The following is a 20,246-nucleotide window of genomic DNA, read 5'->3' as shown; positions in this document are numbered from 1 at the left end:
GGGATCTGTGGATGACGCGCTGTTATGGGGGATCTGTGGGTGACGCCTGTTATGGGGGATCTGTGGGTGACGCGCTGTTATGGGGGATCTGTGGAGGATGCACTGTTATGGGGGATCTGTGGAGGACGCACTGTTATGGGGGATCTGTGGCTGATGCGCTGTTATGGGGGATCTGTGGGTGACACGCTGTTATGGGGGTCTGTGTGGGATGCGCTGTTATGGGGGATCTGTGGAGGATGCACTGTTATGGGGGATCTGTGGGTGACGCAGTTATGGGGGATCTGTGGGTGACGCACTGTTATGGGGGATCTGTGGGTGACGCGCTGTTATGGGGGATCTGCGGGTGACGCACTGTTATGGGGGATCTGTGGAGGATGCGCTGTTATGGGGGATATGTGGGTGACGCTCTGTTATGGGGGATTTGTGGGTGACGCGCTGTTATGGGGGATCTGTGGGTGACGCGCTGTTATGGGGGATCTGTGGAGGATGTGCTGTTATGGGGGATCTGTGGATGACGCGCTGTTATGGGGGATCTGCGGATGACGCGCTGTTATGGGGGATCTGTGGATGACGCACTGTTATGGGGGATCTGTGGGTGACGAACTGTTATGGGGGATCTGTGGGTGACGAACTGTTATGGGGGATCTGTGGGTGACGCACTGTTATGGGGGTCTGTGGATGGCACTGTTATGGGGGATCTGTTGGTGATGCTATTATGGGGGGTCTGTGGGTGGCACTGTTATGGGGGTCTGTGTGTGGCACTTTATGGGGGTCTGTGGGTGGCACTGTTATGGGGGTCCGTACACTATCGGCTCGCAGTGATTATTCTCTGTGTCCTCAGATATTGGGATCTTCACGACTTTGAGCTGCAGGAGGCGACGAGAGTCGTGGATTGGACGGGTGATACCGGTGTGTACATGGCTGTTATGGCCTGTATCGGGGGTCTCGTTTTACCTGTATCGGGGGTCTCGTGTTACCTGTATCGGTGGGTCTCGTGTTACCTGTAGCGGGGGTCTCGTGTTACCTGTAGCGGGGGTCTCGTGTTACCTGTAGCGGGGGTCTCGTGTTACCTGTAGCGCGGGTCTCGTGTTACCTGTAGCGGGGGTCTCGTGTTACCCGGGGGTCTCGTGTTACCTGTAGCAGGGGTCTCGTGTTACCTGTATCGGGGGGTCTTGGGTTACCTGTAGCGGGGGTCTCGTGTTACCTGTAGCGGGGGTCTCGTGTTACCTGTAGCGGTGGGTCCCGTGTTACGTGTATCTAAGACCTCGTGTTACCAGTAGCGAGGGTCTCATGTTACCTGTAGCGGGGGTCTCGTGTTACCTGTATCGGGGGTCTCGTGTTACCTGTATCGGGGGTCTCGTGTTACCTGTATCGGGGGTCTCGTGTTACCTGTATCGGGGGTCTCTTGTTACCTGTGTCGGGGGTCTCGTGTTACCTGTAGAGGGGGTCTCGTGTTACCTGTAGCGGGGGTCTCGTGTTACCTGTAGCGGGGGTCTCGTGTTACCTGTAGCGCGGGTCTCGTGTTACCTGTAGCGGGGGTCTCGTGTTACCTGTAGCGGGGGTCTCGTGTTACCTGTAGCGGGGGTCTCGTGTTACCTGTAGCGGGGGTCTCATGTTTCCTGTAGCGGGGGTCTCGTGTTTCCTGTAGCGGGGGTCTCGTGTTACCTGTGTCGGGGGTCTCGTGTTACCTGTGTCGGGGGTCTCGTGTTACCTGTGTCGGGGGTCTCGTGTTACGTGTATCGGGGTTCTCGTGTTACCTGTATCGGGGGTCTCGTGTTACCTGTAGCGGGGGTCTCGTGTTACCTGTATCGGGGGGTCTCGTGTTACCTGTAGCGGGGGTCTCGTGTTACGTGTATCGGGGGTCTCGTGTTACGTGTATCGGGGGTCTCGTGTTACGTGTATCGGGGTTCTCGTGTTACCTGTAGCGGGGTTCTCGTGTTACCTGTAGCGGGGGTCTCGTGTTTCCTGTAGCGGGGGTCTCGTGTTACGTTTATCGGGGGTCTCGTGTTACCTGTATCGGGGGTCTCGTGTATCGGGGGTCACGTGTTACCTGTATCGGGGGGTCACGTGTTACCTGTATCGGGGGTCTCGTGTTTCCTGTAGCGGGGGTCTCGTGTTACGTGTATCGGGGGTCTAGTGTTACCTGTATCGGGGGTCTCGTGTTACCAGTAGCGAGGGTCTCATGTTACCTGTAGCGGGGGTCTCGTGTTACCTGTATCGGGGGTCTCGTGTTACCTGTATCGGGGGTCTCGTGTTACCTGTATCGGGGGTCTCGTGTTACCTGTATCGGGGGTCTCTTGTTACCTGTGTCGGGGGTCTCGTGTTACCTGTAGAGGGGGTCTCGTGTTACCTGTAGCGGGGGTCTCGTGTTACCTGTAGCGGGGGTCTCGTGTTACCTGTAGCGCGGGTCTCGTGTTACCTGTAGCGGGGGTCTCGTGTTACCTGTAGCGGGGGTCTCGTGTTACCTGTAGCGGGGGTCTCGTGTTACCTGTAGCGGGGGTCTCATGTTTCCTGTAGCGGGGGTCTCGTGTTTCCTGTAGCGGGGGTCTCGTGTTACCTGTGTCGGGGGTCTCGTGTTACCTGTGTCGGGGGTCTCGTGTTACCTGTGTCGGGGGTCTCGTGTTACCTGTGTCGGGGGTCTCGTGTTACGTGTATCGGGGTTCTCGTGTTACCTGTATCGGGGGTCTCGTGTTACCTGTAGCGGGGGTCTCGTGTTACCTGTATCGGGGGGTCTCGTGTTACCTGTAGCGGGGGTCTCGTGTTACGTGTATCGGGGGTCTCGTGTTACGTGTATCGGGGGTCTCGTGTTACGTGTATCGGGGTTCTCGTGTTACCTGTAGCGGGGTTCTCGTGTTACCTGTAGCGGGGGTCTCGTGTTTCCTGTAGCGGGGGTCTCGTGTTACGTTTATCGGGGGTCTCGTGTTACCTGTATCGGGGGTCTCGTGTATCGGGGGTCACGTGTTACCTGTATCGGGGGGTCACGTGTTACCTGTATCGGGGGTCTCGTGTTTCCTGTAGCGGGGGTCTCGTGTTACGTGTATCGGGGGTCTAGTGTTACCTGTATCGGGGGTCTCGTGTTACCTGTATCGGGGGTCTCGTGTTACCTGTATCGGGGATCTCGTGTTACCTGTATCGGGGTCTCGTGTTACGTGTATCGGGGGTCTCGTGTTACCTGTATTGGGGGTCTCGTGTTACCTGTATCGGGGGGTCTCGTGTTACCTGTATCGGGGGTCTCGTGTTTCCTGTAGCGGGGGTCTCGTGTTACGTGTATCGGGGGTCTCGTGTTACCTGTAGCGGGGGATCTCGTGTTACCTGTAGCGGGGGTCTCGTGTTACCTGTAGCGGGGTTCTCGTGTTACCTGTAGCGGGGTTCTCGTGTTACCTGTATCGGGGGTCTCGTGTTACCTGTAGCGGGGTTCTCGTGTTACCTGTATCGGGGTTCTCGTGTTACCTGTATCGGGGGTCTCGTGTTACCTGTATCGGGGGGTCTCGTGTTTCCTGTAGCGGGGGTCTCGTGTTACGTGTATCGGGGGTCTCGTGTTACGTGTATCAGGGGTCTCGTGTTACCTGTATCGGGGGTCTAGTGTTACCTGTATCGGGGGTCTCGTGTTACCTGTATCGGGGGTCTCGTGTTACCTGTAGCGGGGATCTCGTGTTACCTGTATCGGGGTCTCGTGTTACGTGTATCGGGGGTCTCGTGTTACCTGTATCGGGGGTCTCGTGTTACGTGTATCGGGGGTCTCGTGTTACCTGTAGCGGGGGTCTCGTGTTACCTGTATCGGGGGTCTCGTGTGACCTGTATCGGGGGTCTCGTGTGACCTGTATCGGGGGTCTCGTGTGACCTGTATCGGGGGTCTCGTGTGACCTGTATCGGGGGTCTCGTGTGACCTGTATCGGGGGTCTCGTGTTACCTGTATCGGGGGTCTCGTGTTACCTGTATCGCGGGTCTCGTGTTACCTGTATCGGGGGTTTCGTGTTACCTGTATCGGGTGTCTCGTGTTACCTGTATCGGGTGTATCGTGTTACCTGTATCGGGGGTCTCGTGTTACCTGTATCGGGGGTCTCGTGTATCGGGGGTCACGTGTTACCTGTATCGGGGGGTCACGTGTTACCTGTATCGGGGGGTCTCGTGTTACCTGTTTTGGGGGGTCTCGTGTTACCTGTATCGGGTGTCTCGTGTTACCTGTATCGGGGGTCTCGTGTTACCTGTATCGGGGGTCTCGTGTATCGGGGGTCACGTGTTACCTGTATCGGGGGGTCACGTGTTACCTGTATCGGGGGGTCTCGTGTTACCTGTTTTGGGGGGTCTCGTGTTACCTGTTTCGGGGGTCTCGTGTTACGTGTATCGGGGGTCTCGTGTTACGTGTATCGGGGGTCTCGTGTTACCTGTATCGGGGGTCTAGTGTTACCTGTATCGGGGGTCTCGTGTTACCTGTATCGGGGGTCTCGTGTTACCTGTATCGGGGATCTCGTGTTACCTGTATCGGGGTCTCGTGTTACGTGTATCGGGGGTCTCGTGTTACCTGTATCGGGGGTCTCGTGTTACGTGTATCGGGGGTCTCGTGTTACCTGTATCGGGGGTCTCGTGTGACCTGTATCGGGGGTCTCGTGTGACCTGTATCGGGGGTCTCGTGTGACCTGTATCGGGGGTCTCATGTTACCTGTAGCGGGGGTCTCGTGTTACCTGTATCGGGGGTCTCGTGTTACCTGTATCGGGGGTCTCGTGTTACCTGTATCGGGGGTCTCGTGTTACCTGTATCGGGGGTCTCTTGTTACCTGTGTCGGGGGTCTCGTGTTACCTGTAGAGGGGGTCTCGTGTTACCTGTAGCGGGGGTCTCGTGTTACCTGTAGCGGGGGTCTCGTGTTACCTGTAGCGCGGGTCTCGTGTTACCTGTAGCGGGGGTCTCGTGTTACCTGTAGCGGGGGTCTCGTGTTACCTGTAGCGGGGGTCTCGTGTTACCTGTAGCGGGGGTCTCATGTTTCCTGTAGCGGGGGTCTCGTGTTTCCTGTAGCGGGGGTCTCGTGTTACCTGTGTCGGGGGTCTCGTGTTACCTGTGTCGGGGGTCTCGTGTTACCTGTGTCGGGGGTCTCGTGTTACCTGTGTCGGGGGTCTCGTGTTACGTGTATCGGGGTTCTCGTGTTACCTGTATCGGGGGTCTCGTGTTACCTGTAGCGGGGGTCTCGTGTTACCTGTATCGGGGGGTCTCGTGTTACCTGTAGCGGGGGTCTCGTGTTACGTGTATCGGGGGTCTCGTGTTACGTGTATCGGGGGTCTCGTGTTACGTGTATCGGGGTTCTCGTGTTACCTGTAGCGGGGTTCTCGTGTTACCTGTAGCGGGGGTCTCGTGTTTCCTGTAGCGGGGGTCTCGTGTTACGTTTATCGGGGGTCTCGTGTTACCTGTATCGGGGGTCTCGTGTATCGGGGGTCACGTGTTACCTGTATCGGGGGGTCACGTGTTACCTGTATCGGGGGTCTCGTGTTTCCTGTAGCGGGGGTCTCGTGTTACGTGTATCGGGGGTCTAGTGTTACCTGTATCGGGGGTCTCGTGTTACCAGTAGCGAGGGTCTCATGTTACCTGTAGCGGGGGTCTCGTGTTACCTGTATCGGGGGTCTCGTGTTACCTGTATCGGGGGTCTCGTGTTACCTGTATCGGGGGTCTCGTGTTACCTGTATCGGGGGTCTCTTGTTACCTGTGTCGGGGGTCTCGTGTTACCTGTAGAGGGGGTCTCGTGTTACCTGTAGCGGGGGTCTCGTGTTACCTGTAGCGGGGGTCTCGTGTTACCTGTAGCGCGGGTCTCGTGTTACCTGTAGCGGGGGTCTCGTGTTACCTGTAGCGGGGGTCTCGTGTTACCTGTAGCGGGGGTCTCGTGTTACCTGTAGCGGGGGTCTCATGTTTCCTGTAGCGGGGGTCTCGTGTTTCCTGTAGCGGGGGTCTCGTGTTACCTGTGTCGGGGGTCTCGTGTTACCTGTGTCGGGGGTCTCGTGTTACCTGTGTCGGGGGTCTCGTGTTACCTGTGTCGGGGGTCTCGTGTTACGTGTATCGGGGTTCTCGTGTTACCTGTATCGGGGGTCTCGTGTTACCTGTAGCGGGGGTCTCGTGTTACCTGTATCGGGGGGTCTCGTGTTACCTGTAGCGGGGGTCTCGTGTTACGTGTATCGGGGGTCTCGTGTTACGTGTATCGGGGGTCTCGTGTTACGTGTATCGGGGTTCTCGTGTTACCTGTAGCGGGGTTCTCGTGTTACCTGTAGCGGGGGTCTCGTGTTTCCTGTAGCGGGGGTCTCGTGTTACGTTTATCGGGGGTCTCGTGTTACCTGTATCGGGGGTCTCGTGTATCGGGGGTCACGTGTTACCTGTATCGGGGGGTCACGTGTTACCTGTATCGGGGGTCTCGTGTTTCCTGTAGCGGGGGTCTCGTGTTACGTGTATCGGGGGTCTAGTGTTACCTGTATCGGGGGTCTCGTGTTACCTGTATCGGGGGTCTCGTGTTACCTGTATCGGGGATCTCGTGTTACCTGTATCGGGGTCTCGTGTTACGTGTATCGGGGGTCTCGTGTTACCTGTATTGGGGGTCTCGTGTTACCTGTATCGGGGGGTCTCGTGTTACCTGTATCGGGGGTCTCGTGTTTCCTGTAGCGGGGGTCTCGTGTTACGTGTATCGGGGGTCTCGTGTTACCTGTAGCGGGGGATCTCGTGTTACCTGTAGCGGGGGTCTCGTGTTACCTGTAGCGGGGTTCTCGTGTTACCTGTAGCGGGGTTCTCGTGTTACCTGTATCGGGGGTCTCGTGTTACCTGTAGCGGGGTTCTCGTGTTACCTGTATCGGGGTTCTCGTGTTACCTGTATCGGGGGTCTCGTGTTACCTGTATCGGGGGGTCTCGTGTTTCCTGTAGCGGGGGTCTCGTGTTACGTGTATCGGGGGTCTCGTGTTACGTGTATCAGGGGTCTCGTGTTACCTGTATCGGGGGTCTAGTGTTACCTGTATCGGGGGTCTCGTGTTACCTGTATCGGGGGTCTCGTGTTACCTGTAGCGGGGATCTCGTGTTACCTGTATCGGGGTCTCGTGTTACGTGTATCGGGGGTCTCGTGTTACCTGTATCGGGGGTCTCGTGTTACGTGTATCGGGGGTCTCGTGTTACCTGTAGCGGGGGTCTCGTGTTACCTGTATCGGGGGTCTCGTGTGACCTGTATCGGGGGTCTCGTGTGACCTGTATCGGGGGTCTCGTGTGACCTGTATCGGGGGTCTCGTGTGACCTGTATCGGGGGTCTCGTGTGACCTGTATCGGGGGTCTCGTGTTACCTGTATCGGGGGTCTCGTGTTACCTGTATCGCGGGTCTCGTGTTACCTGTATCGGGGGTTTCGTGTTACCTGTATCGGGTGTCTCGTGTTACCTGTATCGGGTGTATCGTGTTACCTGTATCGGGGGTCTCGTGTTACCTGTATCGGGGGTCTCGTGTATCGGGGGTCACGTGTTACCTGTATCGGGGGGTCACGTGTTACCTGTATCGGGGGGTCTCGTGTTACCTGTTTTGGGGGGTCTCGTGTTACCTGTATCGGGTGTCTCGTGTTACCTGTATCGGGGGTCTCGTGTTACCTGTATCGGGGGTCTCGTGTATCGGGGGTCACGTGTTACCTGTATCGGGGGGTCACGTGTTACCTGTATCGGGGGGTCTCGTGTTACCTGTTTTGGGGGGTCTCGTGTTACCTGTTTCGGGGGTCTCGTGTTACGTGTATCGGGGGTCTCGTGTTACGTGTATCGGGGGTCTCGTGTTACCTGTATCGGGGGTCTAGTGTTACCTGTATCGGGGGTCTCGTGTTACCTGTATCGGGGGTCTCGTGTTACCTGTATCGGGGATCTCGTGTTACCTGTATCGGGGTCTCGTGTTACGTGTATCGGGGGTCTCGTGTTACCTGTATCGGGGGTCTCGTGTTACGTGTATCGGGGGTCTCGTGTTACCTGTATCGGGGGTCTCGTGTGACCTGTATCGGGGGTCTCGTGTGACCTGTATCGGGGGTCTCGTGTTACCTGTATCGGGGGTCTCGTGTTACCTGTATCGGGGGTTTCGTGTTACCTGTATCGGGGGTCTCGTGTTACCTGTATCGCGGGTCTCGTGTTACCTGTATCGGGGGTTTCGTGTTACCTGTATCGGGTGTCTCGTGTTACCTGTATCGGGGGTCTCGTGTTACCTGTATCGGGGGTCTCGTGTTACCTGTATCGGGGGTCTCGTGTATCGGGGGTCACGTGTTACCTGTATCGGGGGTCACGTGTTACCTGTATCGGGGGGTCTCGTGTTACCTGTTTTGGGGGGTCTCGTGTTACCTGTTTCGGGGGTCTCGTGTTACGTGTATCGGGGGTCTCGTGTTACGTGTATCGGGGGTCACGTGTTACCTGTATCGGGGGTCACGTGTTACCTGTATCGGGGGTCTCGTGTTACCTGTATCGGGGGTCTCGTGTTACCTGTATCGGGGGTTTCGTGTTACGTGTATCGGGGGTCTCGTGTTACCTGTATCGGGGGTCTCGTGTTACCTGTATCGGGGTCTCGTGTTACCTGTAGCGGGGGGTCTCGTGTTACCTGTATCGGGGGTCTCGTGTTACCTGTATCGGGGTCTCGTGTTACCTGTAGCGGGGGTCTCGTGTTACCTGTAGCGGGGGTCTCGTGTTACCTGTAGCGGGGGTCTCGTGTTACCTGTAGCGGGGGTCTCGTGTTACCTGGGGGCTGTGTATATACATTACTGCTGGTAACCACAGCTCCCATCATACTGGCACAGGGCCTGCTGAGACTTGTAGTGTTGCGTGTGCTGCAGTCAGTAGCTCCGTCCTGTTGTATATAGATTTCCGGCTCGGTTGTAGTTCGGGGTCCCCTTTATGCCGCGCAGTACGGGGGTCCGTCGGCCTCTGCCTTATTACTGATGGTTCTGTCCTGTAGGTCTCTGTATCGCGGGGTTCACGGGGGTCCGGAGACACGAGATCCTGCAGCTGCTCTTCCCGCAGAAGCTCCTGGAGCAGCAGAACCAGGTAACGGGCTGCAGCGGCTCCGGGGGCTTCAGCTCTTGGCTTTCCTCTTTATCTTCCGGATACCCGATCACTGGTAGATCCATGCCGGAGTTGGTGACCCCAGTTATTAGGACGCAGCTGGCTGAGTCCGCCAGTGAGCGCAGTAGACACTGACTAGCCCCCTGCTCCGGACCCCGCTTTTGGGCCAGGGCAGAGAACAATGGATGGGGATCCGATCAGTGACGCCTGCGCTGTGTGTAACAGGCATGACCCTGGAGCGCCGCCTGTTAGGACACCATCTGCCCACCCACCACGTAATCGCGGGGTCCTGATGGTTTGCCATCATGGACGGAGCCGAATAAATGCCGCTGGATTTTACTACATACCGCAATACTAGTACAATACCCGATATAGGAGAAGTGACCAGAGGGGGCGAAAAGACACAGGAAAAAGTTATAAAGAGAAAGTTTGGAAAAATATTAAACAAAAAACAAAATTTAAAATCGTAAAGTAAAAATAAAGAAATAAAAAAAATCAGAGGATCAGCTGCAAAATCTGGATCTAGGGTTCGTGGAAGAAAGGCGAAGGAAAAACAAAAAATTGGCTGCAACGGAAAATGGGTTCCATCCGTTCCTAATATTGAGTCTGCATTCTCAATTTTCACCACCAGGTGGCGGTGTTACTCTCATACATGTTTTCATTCATGTTAATACTAGCAGTGATGATCCCAAGTTACAGTAGTAGGTGGGGTCGTTCCCAGCTCTCCCAGAATCCTGAATGGCTAATCCTCCTGTGTGCACACAGTAAGAGTAGCTTCACTCGTTCTGGTGATTCCTGTACATGAAACCCAGTACTGGTGAGATCCGTGGTCCATGTCCAGGTGACATCCGTATGTATGTGACATCTGTGTATCCGTTTGCTGGCCGTGTTTCCCAGTGCCTGGGAAAAGCAGTACAGTTCTTGCTTATCCCAGGCGCCAGCAGCTGAAGGCAGCTCTCATCATTGTTGCCTGGTCTTCCTGAGATCAGCGTCACTGTATTCTGCACCGCCTGTGTACATTTCGCGTAAAATGAAGAATTAAATACAAAAACAGTGTGGGGTTTTGATAACCAGCAGAGGGAAAGCCCACGGCTGGGGGCTGATGTTTATAATCTGGGAAAGGGGACAATATCCCAAAAGGTTCCCAGGCTATTAATAACAGCTCACAGTTGTTAGCTTAGCATTTACTGATGAATTTATGGGAACCCCATAAAGAAAATGACATAGGCTCCCCTATAAATGCAAACCAGCAAAGGCTAAACAGACAGCTGCGGCCTGATATTAATAACCTGGGAAGGGGCCAGAGATATTGGCCCCCCTCCCATTCTACCAACATCAGAAATGGCGCATTTATAAGATGCGCAAAACCTGGCACATAACCGAGCTCTTCCCACTTTCTCTGTGGCTGTGTCAAGTAGGGTAATATTTGTGGGGTTGATATCAGCTCGATAAGACGCCTTCATTACCAACCCCATAGTAAGTATTGAAATAAACAAGGCAAGAATAAAATCCTTTGTTTGAATTCTAACAAAACCGTGTTTTACACATTTATCTTAAAAAAAAAAAAATTAAAGTTATACTCTCCTTTACACCTATTCCAGTGAAGGCCTTGTCGCCTGTAAAAAAAACAAAAAACAAAAATAATAAACAACCATATCCCTCACCTATCTGATGTGAAGATAAACCACACTGCCCCACGCTGTAATCCATCTCGGCCACATCTGATTTTCGAAATGAATGGTGCGTCACACGCAGAGTTCACGGCTCTGACCATCCCCTCCGCAACTGTTTTCTGCTGTCTTCCACCACAGGAATTCACTTGCACTTTTGTCTCCCCCTCTGCCAGGGCCTGTGTCCAGAAAGGGATCTGAAGGTGCAATATGGAGGATTCTCCCAACATCCCGTCTACAGCCTGAGACACGTCCCAGGAAGAAAGTACGAGACACCCAGCTCTAATAATGGCACCGCTGAGTGCAGACGCCACCCGCGGTGAAGGGACGGCGCTGAGATAGAGGAAATGGAGGTGATCACTGTATCAGGAAACGTTCCAACCCGTCTATCACCACATATAGGATCTCTGCTTCCTGTCAGTGAGAAGAAGCCGTGTTATTTACATCCACAGAATCACAGCGACACAGAGTAATAATCACAGTGATGCATCCTGAATTATACCCCAGGGCTGCACTCACTATTCTGCTGGTGCAGTCACTGTGTACATACATTACATTACTGATCCTGAGTTACATCCTGTATTATACTCCAGAGCTGCACTCACTATTCTGCTGGTGCAGTCACTGTGTACATACATTACATTACTGGTCCTGAGTTACATCCTGTATTATACTCCAGAGCTGCACTCACTATTCTGCTGGTGCAGTCACTGTGTACATACATTACATTACTGATCCTGAGTTACATCCTGTATTATACTCCAGAGCTGCACTCACTATTCTGCTGGTGCAGTCACTGTGTACATACATTACATTACTGGTCCTGAGTTACATCCTGTATTATACCCCAGAGCTGCACTCACTATTCTCCTGGTGCACTCACTGTGTACATACATTACAATACTGATCCTGAGTTACATCCTGTATTATACCCCAGAGCTGCACTCACTATTCTGCTGGTGCAGTCACTGTGTACATACATTACATTACTGATCCTGAGTTACATCCTGTATTATACTCCAGAGCTGCACTCACTATTCTGCTGGTGCAGTCACTGTGTACATACATTACATTACTGATCCTGAGTTACATCCTGTATTATACCCCAGAGCTGCACTCACTATTCTGCTGGTGCAGTCACTGTGTACATACATTACAATACTGATCCTGAGTTACATCCTGCATTATACACCAGAGCTGCACTCACTATTCTGCTGGTGCAGTCACTGTGTACATACTTTACATTACTGATCCTGGGTTACACCCTGTATTATACTCCAGAGCTGCACTCACTATTCTGCTGGTGTAGTCACTGTGTGCATACATTACATTACTAATCCTGAGTTACATCCTGTATTATACTCCAGAGCTGCACTCACTATTCTGCTGGTGCAGTCACTGTGTACATACATTACAATACTGATCCTGAGTTACATCCTGCATTATACTCCAGAGCTGCACTCACTATTCTGCTGGTGCAGTCACTGTGTACATACTTTACATTACTGATCCTGGGTTACACCCTGTATTATACTCCAGAGCTGCACTCACTATTCTGCTGGTGTAGTCACTGTGTGCATACATTACATTACTGATCCTGAGTTACATCCTGTATTATACTCCAGAGCTGCACTCACTATTCTGCTGGTGCAGTCACTGTGTACATACTTTACATTACTGATCCTGGGTTACATCCTGTATTATACCCCAGAGCTGCACTCACTATTCTGCTGGTGCAGTCACTGTATACATACATTACATTACTGATCCTGAGTTACATCCTGTATTATACTCCAGAGCTGCACTCACTATTCTGCTGGTGTAGTCACTGTGTGCATACATTACATTACTAATCCTGAGTTACATCCTGTATTATACTCCAGAGCTGCACTCACTATTCTGCTGGTGCAGTCACTGTGTACATACTTTACATTACTGATCCTGGATTACACCCTATATTATACTCCAGAGCTGCACTCACTATTCTGCTGGTGTAGTCACTGTGTGCATACATTACATTACTAATCCTGAGTTACATCCTGTATTATACTCCAGAGCTGCACTCACTATTCTGCTGGTGCAGTCACTGTGTACATACTTTACATTACTGATCCTGGATTACACCCTATATTATACTCCAGAGCTGCACTCACTATTCTGCTGGTGTAGTCACTGTGTGCATACATTACATTACTAATCCTGAGTTACATCCTGTATTATACCCCAGAGCTGCACTCACTATTCTGCTGGTGCAGTCACTGTATACATACATTACATTACTGATCCTGAGTTACATCCTGTATTATACTCCAGAGCTGCACTCACTATTCTGCTGGTGCAGTCACTGTGTACATACATTACATTACTGATCCTGAGTTACATCCTGTATTATACCCCAGAGCTGCACTCACTATTCTGCTGGTGCAGTCACTGTGTACATACATTACATTACTGATCCTGAGTTACAACTTGTATTATACCCCAGAGCTGCACTGACTATTCTGCTGGTGCAGTCACTGTGTACATACATTACATTACTGATCCTGAGTTACATCCTGTATTATACTCCAGAGCTGCACTCACTATTCTGCTGGTGCAGTCACTGTGTGTGTACATACATTACATTACTGATCCTGAGTTACATCCTGTATTATACCCCAGAGCTGCACTCACTATTCTGCTGGTGCAGTCACTGTGTACATACATTACAATACTGATCCTGAGTTACATCCTGTATTATACTCCAGAGCTGCACTCACTATTCTCCTGGTGTAGTCACTGTGTACATACATTACAATACTGATCCTGAGTTACATCCTGTATTATACCCCAGAGCTGCACTCACTATTCTGCTGGTGCAGTCACTGTGTACATACATTACAATACTGATCCTGAGTTACATCCTGCATTATACTCCAGAGCTGCACTCACTATTCTGCTGGTGCAGTCACTGTGTACATACTTTACATTACTGATCCTTGGTTACACCCTGTATTATACTCCAGAGCTGCACTCACTATTCTGCTGGTGTAGTCACTGTGTGCATACATTACATTACTAATCCTGAGTTACATCCTGTATTATACTCCAGAGCTGCACTCACTATTCTGCTGGTGCAGTCACTGTGTACATACTTTACATTACTGATCCTGGGTTACATCCTGTATTATACCCCAGAGCTGCACTCACTATTCTGCTGGTGCAGTCACTGTATACATGCATTACATTACTGATCCTGAGTTACATCCTGTATTATACTCCAGAGCTGCACTCACTATTCTGCTGGTGCAGTCACTGTGTGTGTACATACATTACATTACTGATCCTGAGTTACATCCTGTATCCCCAGAGCTGCACTCACTATTCTGCTGGTGCAGTCACTGTGTACATACATTACAATACTGATCCTGAGTTACATCCTGCATTATACACCAGAGCTGCACTCACTATTCTGCTGGTGCAGTCACTGTGTACATACTTTACATTACTGATCCTGGGTTACACCCTGTATTATACTCCAGAGCTGCACTCACTATTCTGCTGGTGTAGTCACTGTGTGCATACATTACATTACTAATCCTGAGTTACATCCTGTATTATACTCCAGAGCTGCACTCACTATTCTGCTGGTGCAGTCACTGTGTACATACATTACAATACTGATCCTGAGTTACATCCTGCATTATACTCCAGAGCTGCACTCACTATTCTGCTGGTGCAGTCACTGTGTACATACTTTACATTACTGATCCTGGGTTACACCCTGTATTATACTCCAGAGCTGCACTCACTATTCTGCTGGTGTAGTCACTGTGTGCATACATTACATTACTGATCCTGAGTTACATCCTGTATTATACTCCAGAGCTGCACTCACTATTCTGCTGGTGCAGTCACTGTGTACATACTTTACATTACTGATCCTGGGTTACATCCTGTATTATACCCCAGAGCTGCACTCACTATTCTGCTGGTGCAGTCACTGTATACATACATTACATTACTGATCCTGAGTTACATCCTGTATTATACTCCAGAGCTGCACTCACTATTCTGCTGGTGTAGTCACTGTGTGCATACATTACATTACTAATCCTGAGTTACATCCTGTATTATACTCCAGAGCTGCACTCACTATTCTGCTGGTGCAGTCACTGTGTACATACTTTACATTACTGATCCTGGATTACACCCTATATTATACTCCAGAGCTGCACTCACTATTCTGCTGGTGTAGTCACTGTGTGCATACATTACATTACTAATCCTGAGTTACATCCTGTATTATACTCCAGAGCTGCACTCACTATTCTGCTGGTGCAGTCACTGTGTACATACTTTACATTACTGATCCTGGATTACACCCTATATTATACTCCAGAGCTGCACTCACTATTCTGCTGGTGTAGTCACTGTGTGCATACATTACATTACTAATCCTGAGTTACATCCTGTATTATACCCCAGAGCTGCACTCACTATTCTGCTGGTGCAGTCACTGTATACATACATTACATTACTGATCCTGAGTTACATCCTGTATTATACTCCAGAGCTGCACTCACTATTCTGCTGGTGCAGTCACTGTGTACATACATTACATTACTGATCCTGAGTTACATCCTGTATTATACCCCAGAGCTGCACTCACTATTCTGCTGGTGCAGTCACTGTGTACATACATTACATTACTGATCCTGAGTTACAACTTGTATTATACCCCAGAGCTGCACTGACTATTCTGCTGGTGCAGTCACTGTGTACATACATTACATTACTGATCCTGAGTTACATCCTGTATTATACTCCAGAGCTGCACTCACTATTCTGCTGGTGCAGTCACTGTGTGTGTACATACATTACATTACTGATCCTGAGTTACATCCTGTATTATACCCCAGAGCTGCACTCACTATTCTGCTGGTGCAGTCACTGTGTACATACATTACAATACTGATCCTGAGTTACATCCTGTATTATACTCCAGAGCTGCACTCACTATTCTCCTGGTGTAGTCACTGTGTACATACATTACAATACTGATCCTGAGTTACATCCTGTATTATACCCCAGAGCTGCACTCACTATTCTGCTGGTGCAGTCACTGTGTACATACATTACAATACTGATCCTGAGTTACATCCTGCATTATACTCCAGAGCTGCACTCACTATTCTGCTGGTGCAGTCACTGTGTACATACTTTACATTACTGATCCTTGGTTACACCCTGTATTATACTCCAGAGCTGCACTCACTATTCTGCTGGTGTAGTCACTGTGTGCATACATTACATTACTAATCCTGAGTTACATCCTGTATTATACTCCAGAGCTGCACTCACTATTCTGCTGGTGCAGTCACTGTGTACATACTTTACATTACTGATCATGGGTTACATCCTGTATTATACCCCAGAGCTGCACTCACTATTCTGCTGGTGCAGTCACTGTATACATGCATTACATTACTGATCCTGAGTTACATCCTGTATTATACTCCAGAGCTGCACTCACTATTCTGCTGGTGCAGTCACTGTGTGTGTACATACATTACATTACTGATCCTGAGTTACATCCTGTATCCCCAGAGCTGCACTCACTATTCTGCTGGTGCAGTCACTGTGTACATACATTACAATACTGATCCTGAGTTACATCCTGTATTATACTCCAGAGCTGCACTCACTATTCTGCTGGTGCAGTCACTGTGTACATACTTTACATTACTGATCCTGTGTTACATCCTGTATTATACCCCAGAGCTGCACTCACTATTCTGCTGGTGCAGTCACTGTGTACATACATTACTGATCCCGAGTTACATCCTGTATTATACTCCACAGCTGCACTCACTATTCTGCTGGTGCAGTCACTGTGTACATACATTACATTACTGATCCTGAGTTACATCCTGTATTATACTCCAGAGCTGCACTCACTATTCTGCTGGTGCAGTCACTGTGTACATACATTACATTACTGATCCTGAGTTACATCCTGTATTGTACCCCAGAGCTGCACTCACTATTCTGCTGGTGCAGTCACTGTGTGCATACATTACATTACTGATCCTGAGTTACATCCTGTATTATACTCCAGAGCTGCACTCACTATTCTGCTGGTGCAGTCACTGTGTACATACATTACATTACTGATCCTGAGTTACATCCTGTATTATACTCCAGAGCTGCACTCACTATTCTGCTGGTGCAGTCACTGTGTGCATACATTACATTACTGATCCTGAGTTACATCCTGTATTATACTCCAGAGCTGTACTCACTATTCTGCTGGTGCAGTCACTGTGTACATACATTACATTACTGATCCTGAGTTACATCCTGTATTATACCCCAGAGCTGCACTCACTATTCTGCTGGTGCAGTCACTGTGTGCATACATTACATTACGGATCCTGAGTTACATCCTGTATTATACTCCAGAGCTGCACTCACTATTCTGCTGGTGCAATCACTGTATACATACATTGCATTACTGATCCTGAGTTACATCCTGTATTATACCCCAGAGCTGCACTCACTGTTCTGCTGGTGCAGTCACTGTGTACATACATTACATTACTGATCCTGAGTTACATCCTGTATTATACCCCAGAGCTGCACTCACTATTCTGCTGGTGCAGTCACTGTGTACATACATTACATTACTGATCCTGAGTTACATCCTGTATTATACTCCAGAGCTGCACTCACTATTCTGCTGGTGCAGTCACTGTATATATACATTACATTACTGATCCTGAGTTACATCCTGTATTATACCCCAGAGCTGCACTCACTATTCTGCTGGTACAGTCACTGTGTACATACATTACATTACTGATCCTGAGTTACATCCTGTATTATACTCCAGAGCTGCACTCACTATTCTGCTGGTGCAGTCACTGTATACATACATTACATTACTGATCCTGAGTTACATCCTGTATTATACCCCAGAGCTGCACTCACTGTTCTGCTGGTGCAGTCACTGTATACATACATTACATTACTGATCCTGAGTTACATCCTGTATTATACCCCAGAGCTGCACTCACTATTCTGCTGGTGCAGTCACTGTGTACATACATTATCAATGTAGCTTTCTCACGGTGTCTGTGTGGATGATGGGAGTTCTGCTCTTTGTATACGGGGCTGCAGTGATGTGCTCTGCACTGGGAGTGTCGGTGCTCGGGGGGTGACACTGCTGCTGTGTCCTCTGCTGTGTGGTGCGGCCCGGACTCTCCCAGTATCTGATCTGCACAGGATCCGGCAGTGATTTCCCGCTCGGCCCTTCCTGTTATGATCGGACCTGGTTTCCCTCTCGCTGCCGTCTGTATACTGAGGTCCTCTGGTCTCTTGACACCAGTGAGCGGAGAAGAGGAAGAATTACATTGTAGCTATCAACGAATAATTCACTCCAATGTGTCCTAATAGGGGCAGTAATGGAGGAGTTAATGTGCCTTGAAAAACTCTTCATCCCCCGGGAACTTTTCCACATTTTTTTCTTTCCTCCACAAACCTAAATGTAAGTTATTGGGATTCTCTGTGACACCGACACAAAGTGACGAGAATCTGTGATATAAGGGAATGATAACAGATAGAAATCTAAACATTGTGCATTTGTATTCAACCCCCTGAGTCAGTACTTTGTAGGACCACCGTTCTCTGCAGTCTTTTGGGGTCTGTCTCTCCAGCTTTCTCTGCAGTCTTTTGGGATCTGTCTCTCCCACCTTTCTCTGCAGTCTTTTGGGGTCTGTCTCTCCCACCGTTCTCTGCAGTCTTTTGGGGTCTGTCTCTCCCACCTTTCTCTGCAGTCTTTTGGGGTCTGTCTCTCCAGCTTTCTCTGCAGTCTTTTGGGATCTGTCTCTCCCACCTTTCTCTGCAGTCTTTTGGGGTCTGTCTCTCCCACCGTTCTCTGCAGTCTTTTGGGGTCTGTCTCTCCAGCTTTCTCTGCAGTCTTTTGGGGTCTGTCTCTCCCACCGTTCTCTGCAGTCTTTTGGGGTCTGTCTCTCCCACCTTTCTCTGCAGTCTTTTGGGATCTGTCTCTCCCACCTTTCTCTGCAGTCTTTTGGGGTCTGTCTCTCCCACCTTTCTCTGCAGTCTTTTGGGGTCTGTCTCTCCAACCTTTCTCTGCAGTCTTTTGGGGTCTGTCTCTCCCACCTTTCTCTGCAGTCTTTTGGGGTCTGTCTCTCCAGCTTTCTCTGCAGTCTTTTGGGGTCTGTCTCTTGACCTTTCTCTGCAGTCTTTTGGGGTCTGTCTCTCCCACCTTTCTCTGCCATCTTTTGGGGTCTGTCTCTCCCACCTTTCTCTGCAGTCTTTTGGGGTCTGTCTCTCCCACCTTTCTCTGCAGTCTCTTTGGGTCTGTCTCTCCCACCTTTCTCTGCAGTCTCTTTGGGTCTGTCTCTCCCACCTTTCTCTGCCATCTTTTGGGGTCTGTCTCTCCCACCTTTCCCTGCAGTCTTTTGGGGTCTGTCTCTCCAACCTTTCTCTGCAGTCTTTTGGGGTCTGTCTCTCCCACCTTTCTCTGCCATCTTTTGGGGTCTGTCTCTCCAACCTTTCCCTGCAGTCTTTTGGGTCTGTCTCTCCAACCTTTCTGTGCAGTCTTTTGGGGTCTGTCTCTCCCTCCTTTCTCTGCAGCCTTTTGGGGTCTGTCTCTCCCACCTTTCTCTGCAGTCTTTTGGGGTCTGTCTCTCCCACCTTTCTCTGCAGTCTTTTGGGGTCTGTCTCTCCAACCTTTCTCTGCAGTCTTTTGGGGTCTGTCTCTCCCACCTTTCTCTGCAGTCTTTTGGGGTCTGTCTCTCCAACCTTTCTCTGCAGTCTTTTGAGGTCTGTCTCTCCCACCTTTCTCTGCAGTCTTTTGGGGTCTGTCTCTCCAACCTTTCTCTGCAGTCTTTTGGGATCTGTCTCTCCCACCTTTCTCTGCAGTCTTTTGGGGTCTGTCTCTCCCACCTTTCTCTGCCATCTTTTGGGGTCTGTCTCTCCAACCTTTCCCTGCAGTCTTTTGGGTCTGTCTCTCCAACCTTTCTGTGCAGTCTTTTGGGGTCTGTCTCTCCCTCCTTTCTCTGCAGCCTTTTGGGGTCTGACTCTCCCACCTTTCTCTGCAGTCTTTTGGGGTCTGTCTCTCCCACCTTTCTCTGCAGTCTTTTGGGGTCTGTCTCTCCCACCTTTCTCTGCAGTCTTTTGGGGTCTGTCTCTCCCACCTTTCTCTGCAGTCTTTTGGGGTCTGTCTCTCCCACCTTTCTCTGCCATCTTTTGGGGTCTGTCTCTCCAACCTTTCCCTGCAGTCTTTTGGGTCTGTCTCTCCAACCTTTCTGTGCAGTCTTTTGGGGTCTGTCTCTCCCTCCTTTCTCTGCAGCCTTTTGGGGTCTGTCTCTCCCACCTTTCCCTGCCATCTTTTGGGGTCTGTCTCTCCCACCTTTCTCTGCAGTCTTTTGGGGTCTGTCTCTCCCACCTTTCTCTGCAGTCTTTTGGGGTCTGTCTCTCCACCTTTCTCTGCAGTCTTTTGGGGTCTGTCTCTCCACCTTTCTCTGCCATCTTTTGGG

General features: G+C 50.6%; 1 protein-coding gene across 1 annotated transcript in view; it reads left to right on the top strand.

Annotated features, from left to right (window-relative positions):
* The window catches only part of LOC141051466 (WD repeat-containing protein 73-like), a 34,970-nt gene that overhangs the window by 1,720 nt on the left and 13,004 nt on the right, over positions 1 to 20,246 (top strand). Inside the window, exons 2-4 of the mRNA XM_073548390.1 lie at positions 842 to 909; positions 8,925 to 9,013; positions 10,878 to 10,966. Of these exons, the coding sequence (XP_073404491.1) occupies positions 842 to 909; positions 8,925 to 9,013; positions 10,878 to 10,966 (246 nt within the window). The remainder of the gene's footprint in view (positions 1 to 841; positions 910 to 8,924; positions 9,014 to 10,877; positions 10,967 to 20,246) is intronic.

This window comes from Dendrobates tinctorius, unplaced genomic scaffold (assembly GCF_039654945.1).
Source record: "Dendrobates tinctorius isolate UK_male_01 unplaced genomic scaffold, ASM3965494v1 ptg000157l, whole genome shotgun sequence".
Lineage (NCBI taxonomy): Eukaryota > Metazoa > Chordata > Amphibia > Anura > Dendrobatidae > Dendrobates > Dendrobates tinctorius.
The sequence above is the reverse complement of the archived record's forward strand: the minus strand, read 5'-3'. Positions and strand labels throughout refer to the sequence as shown.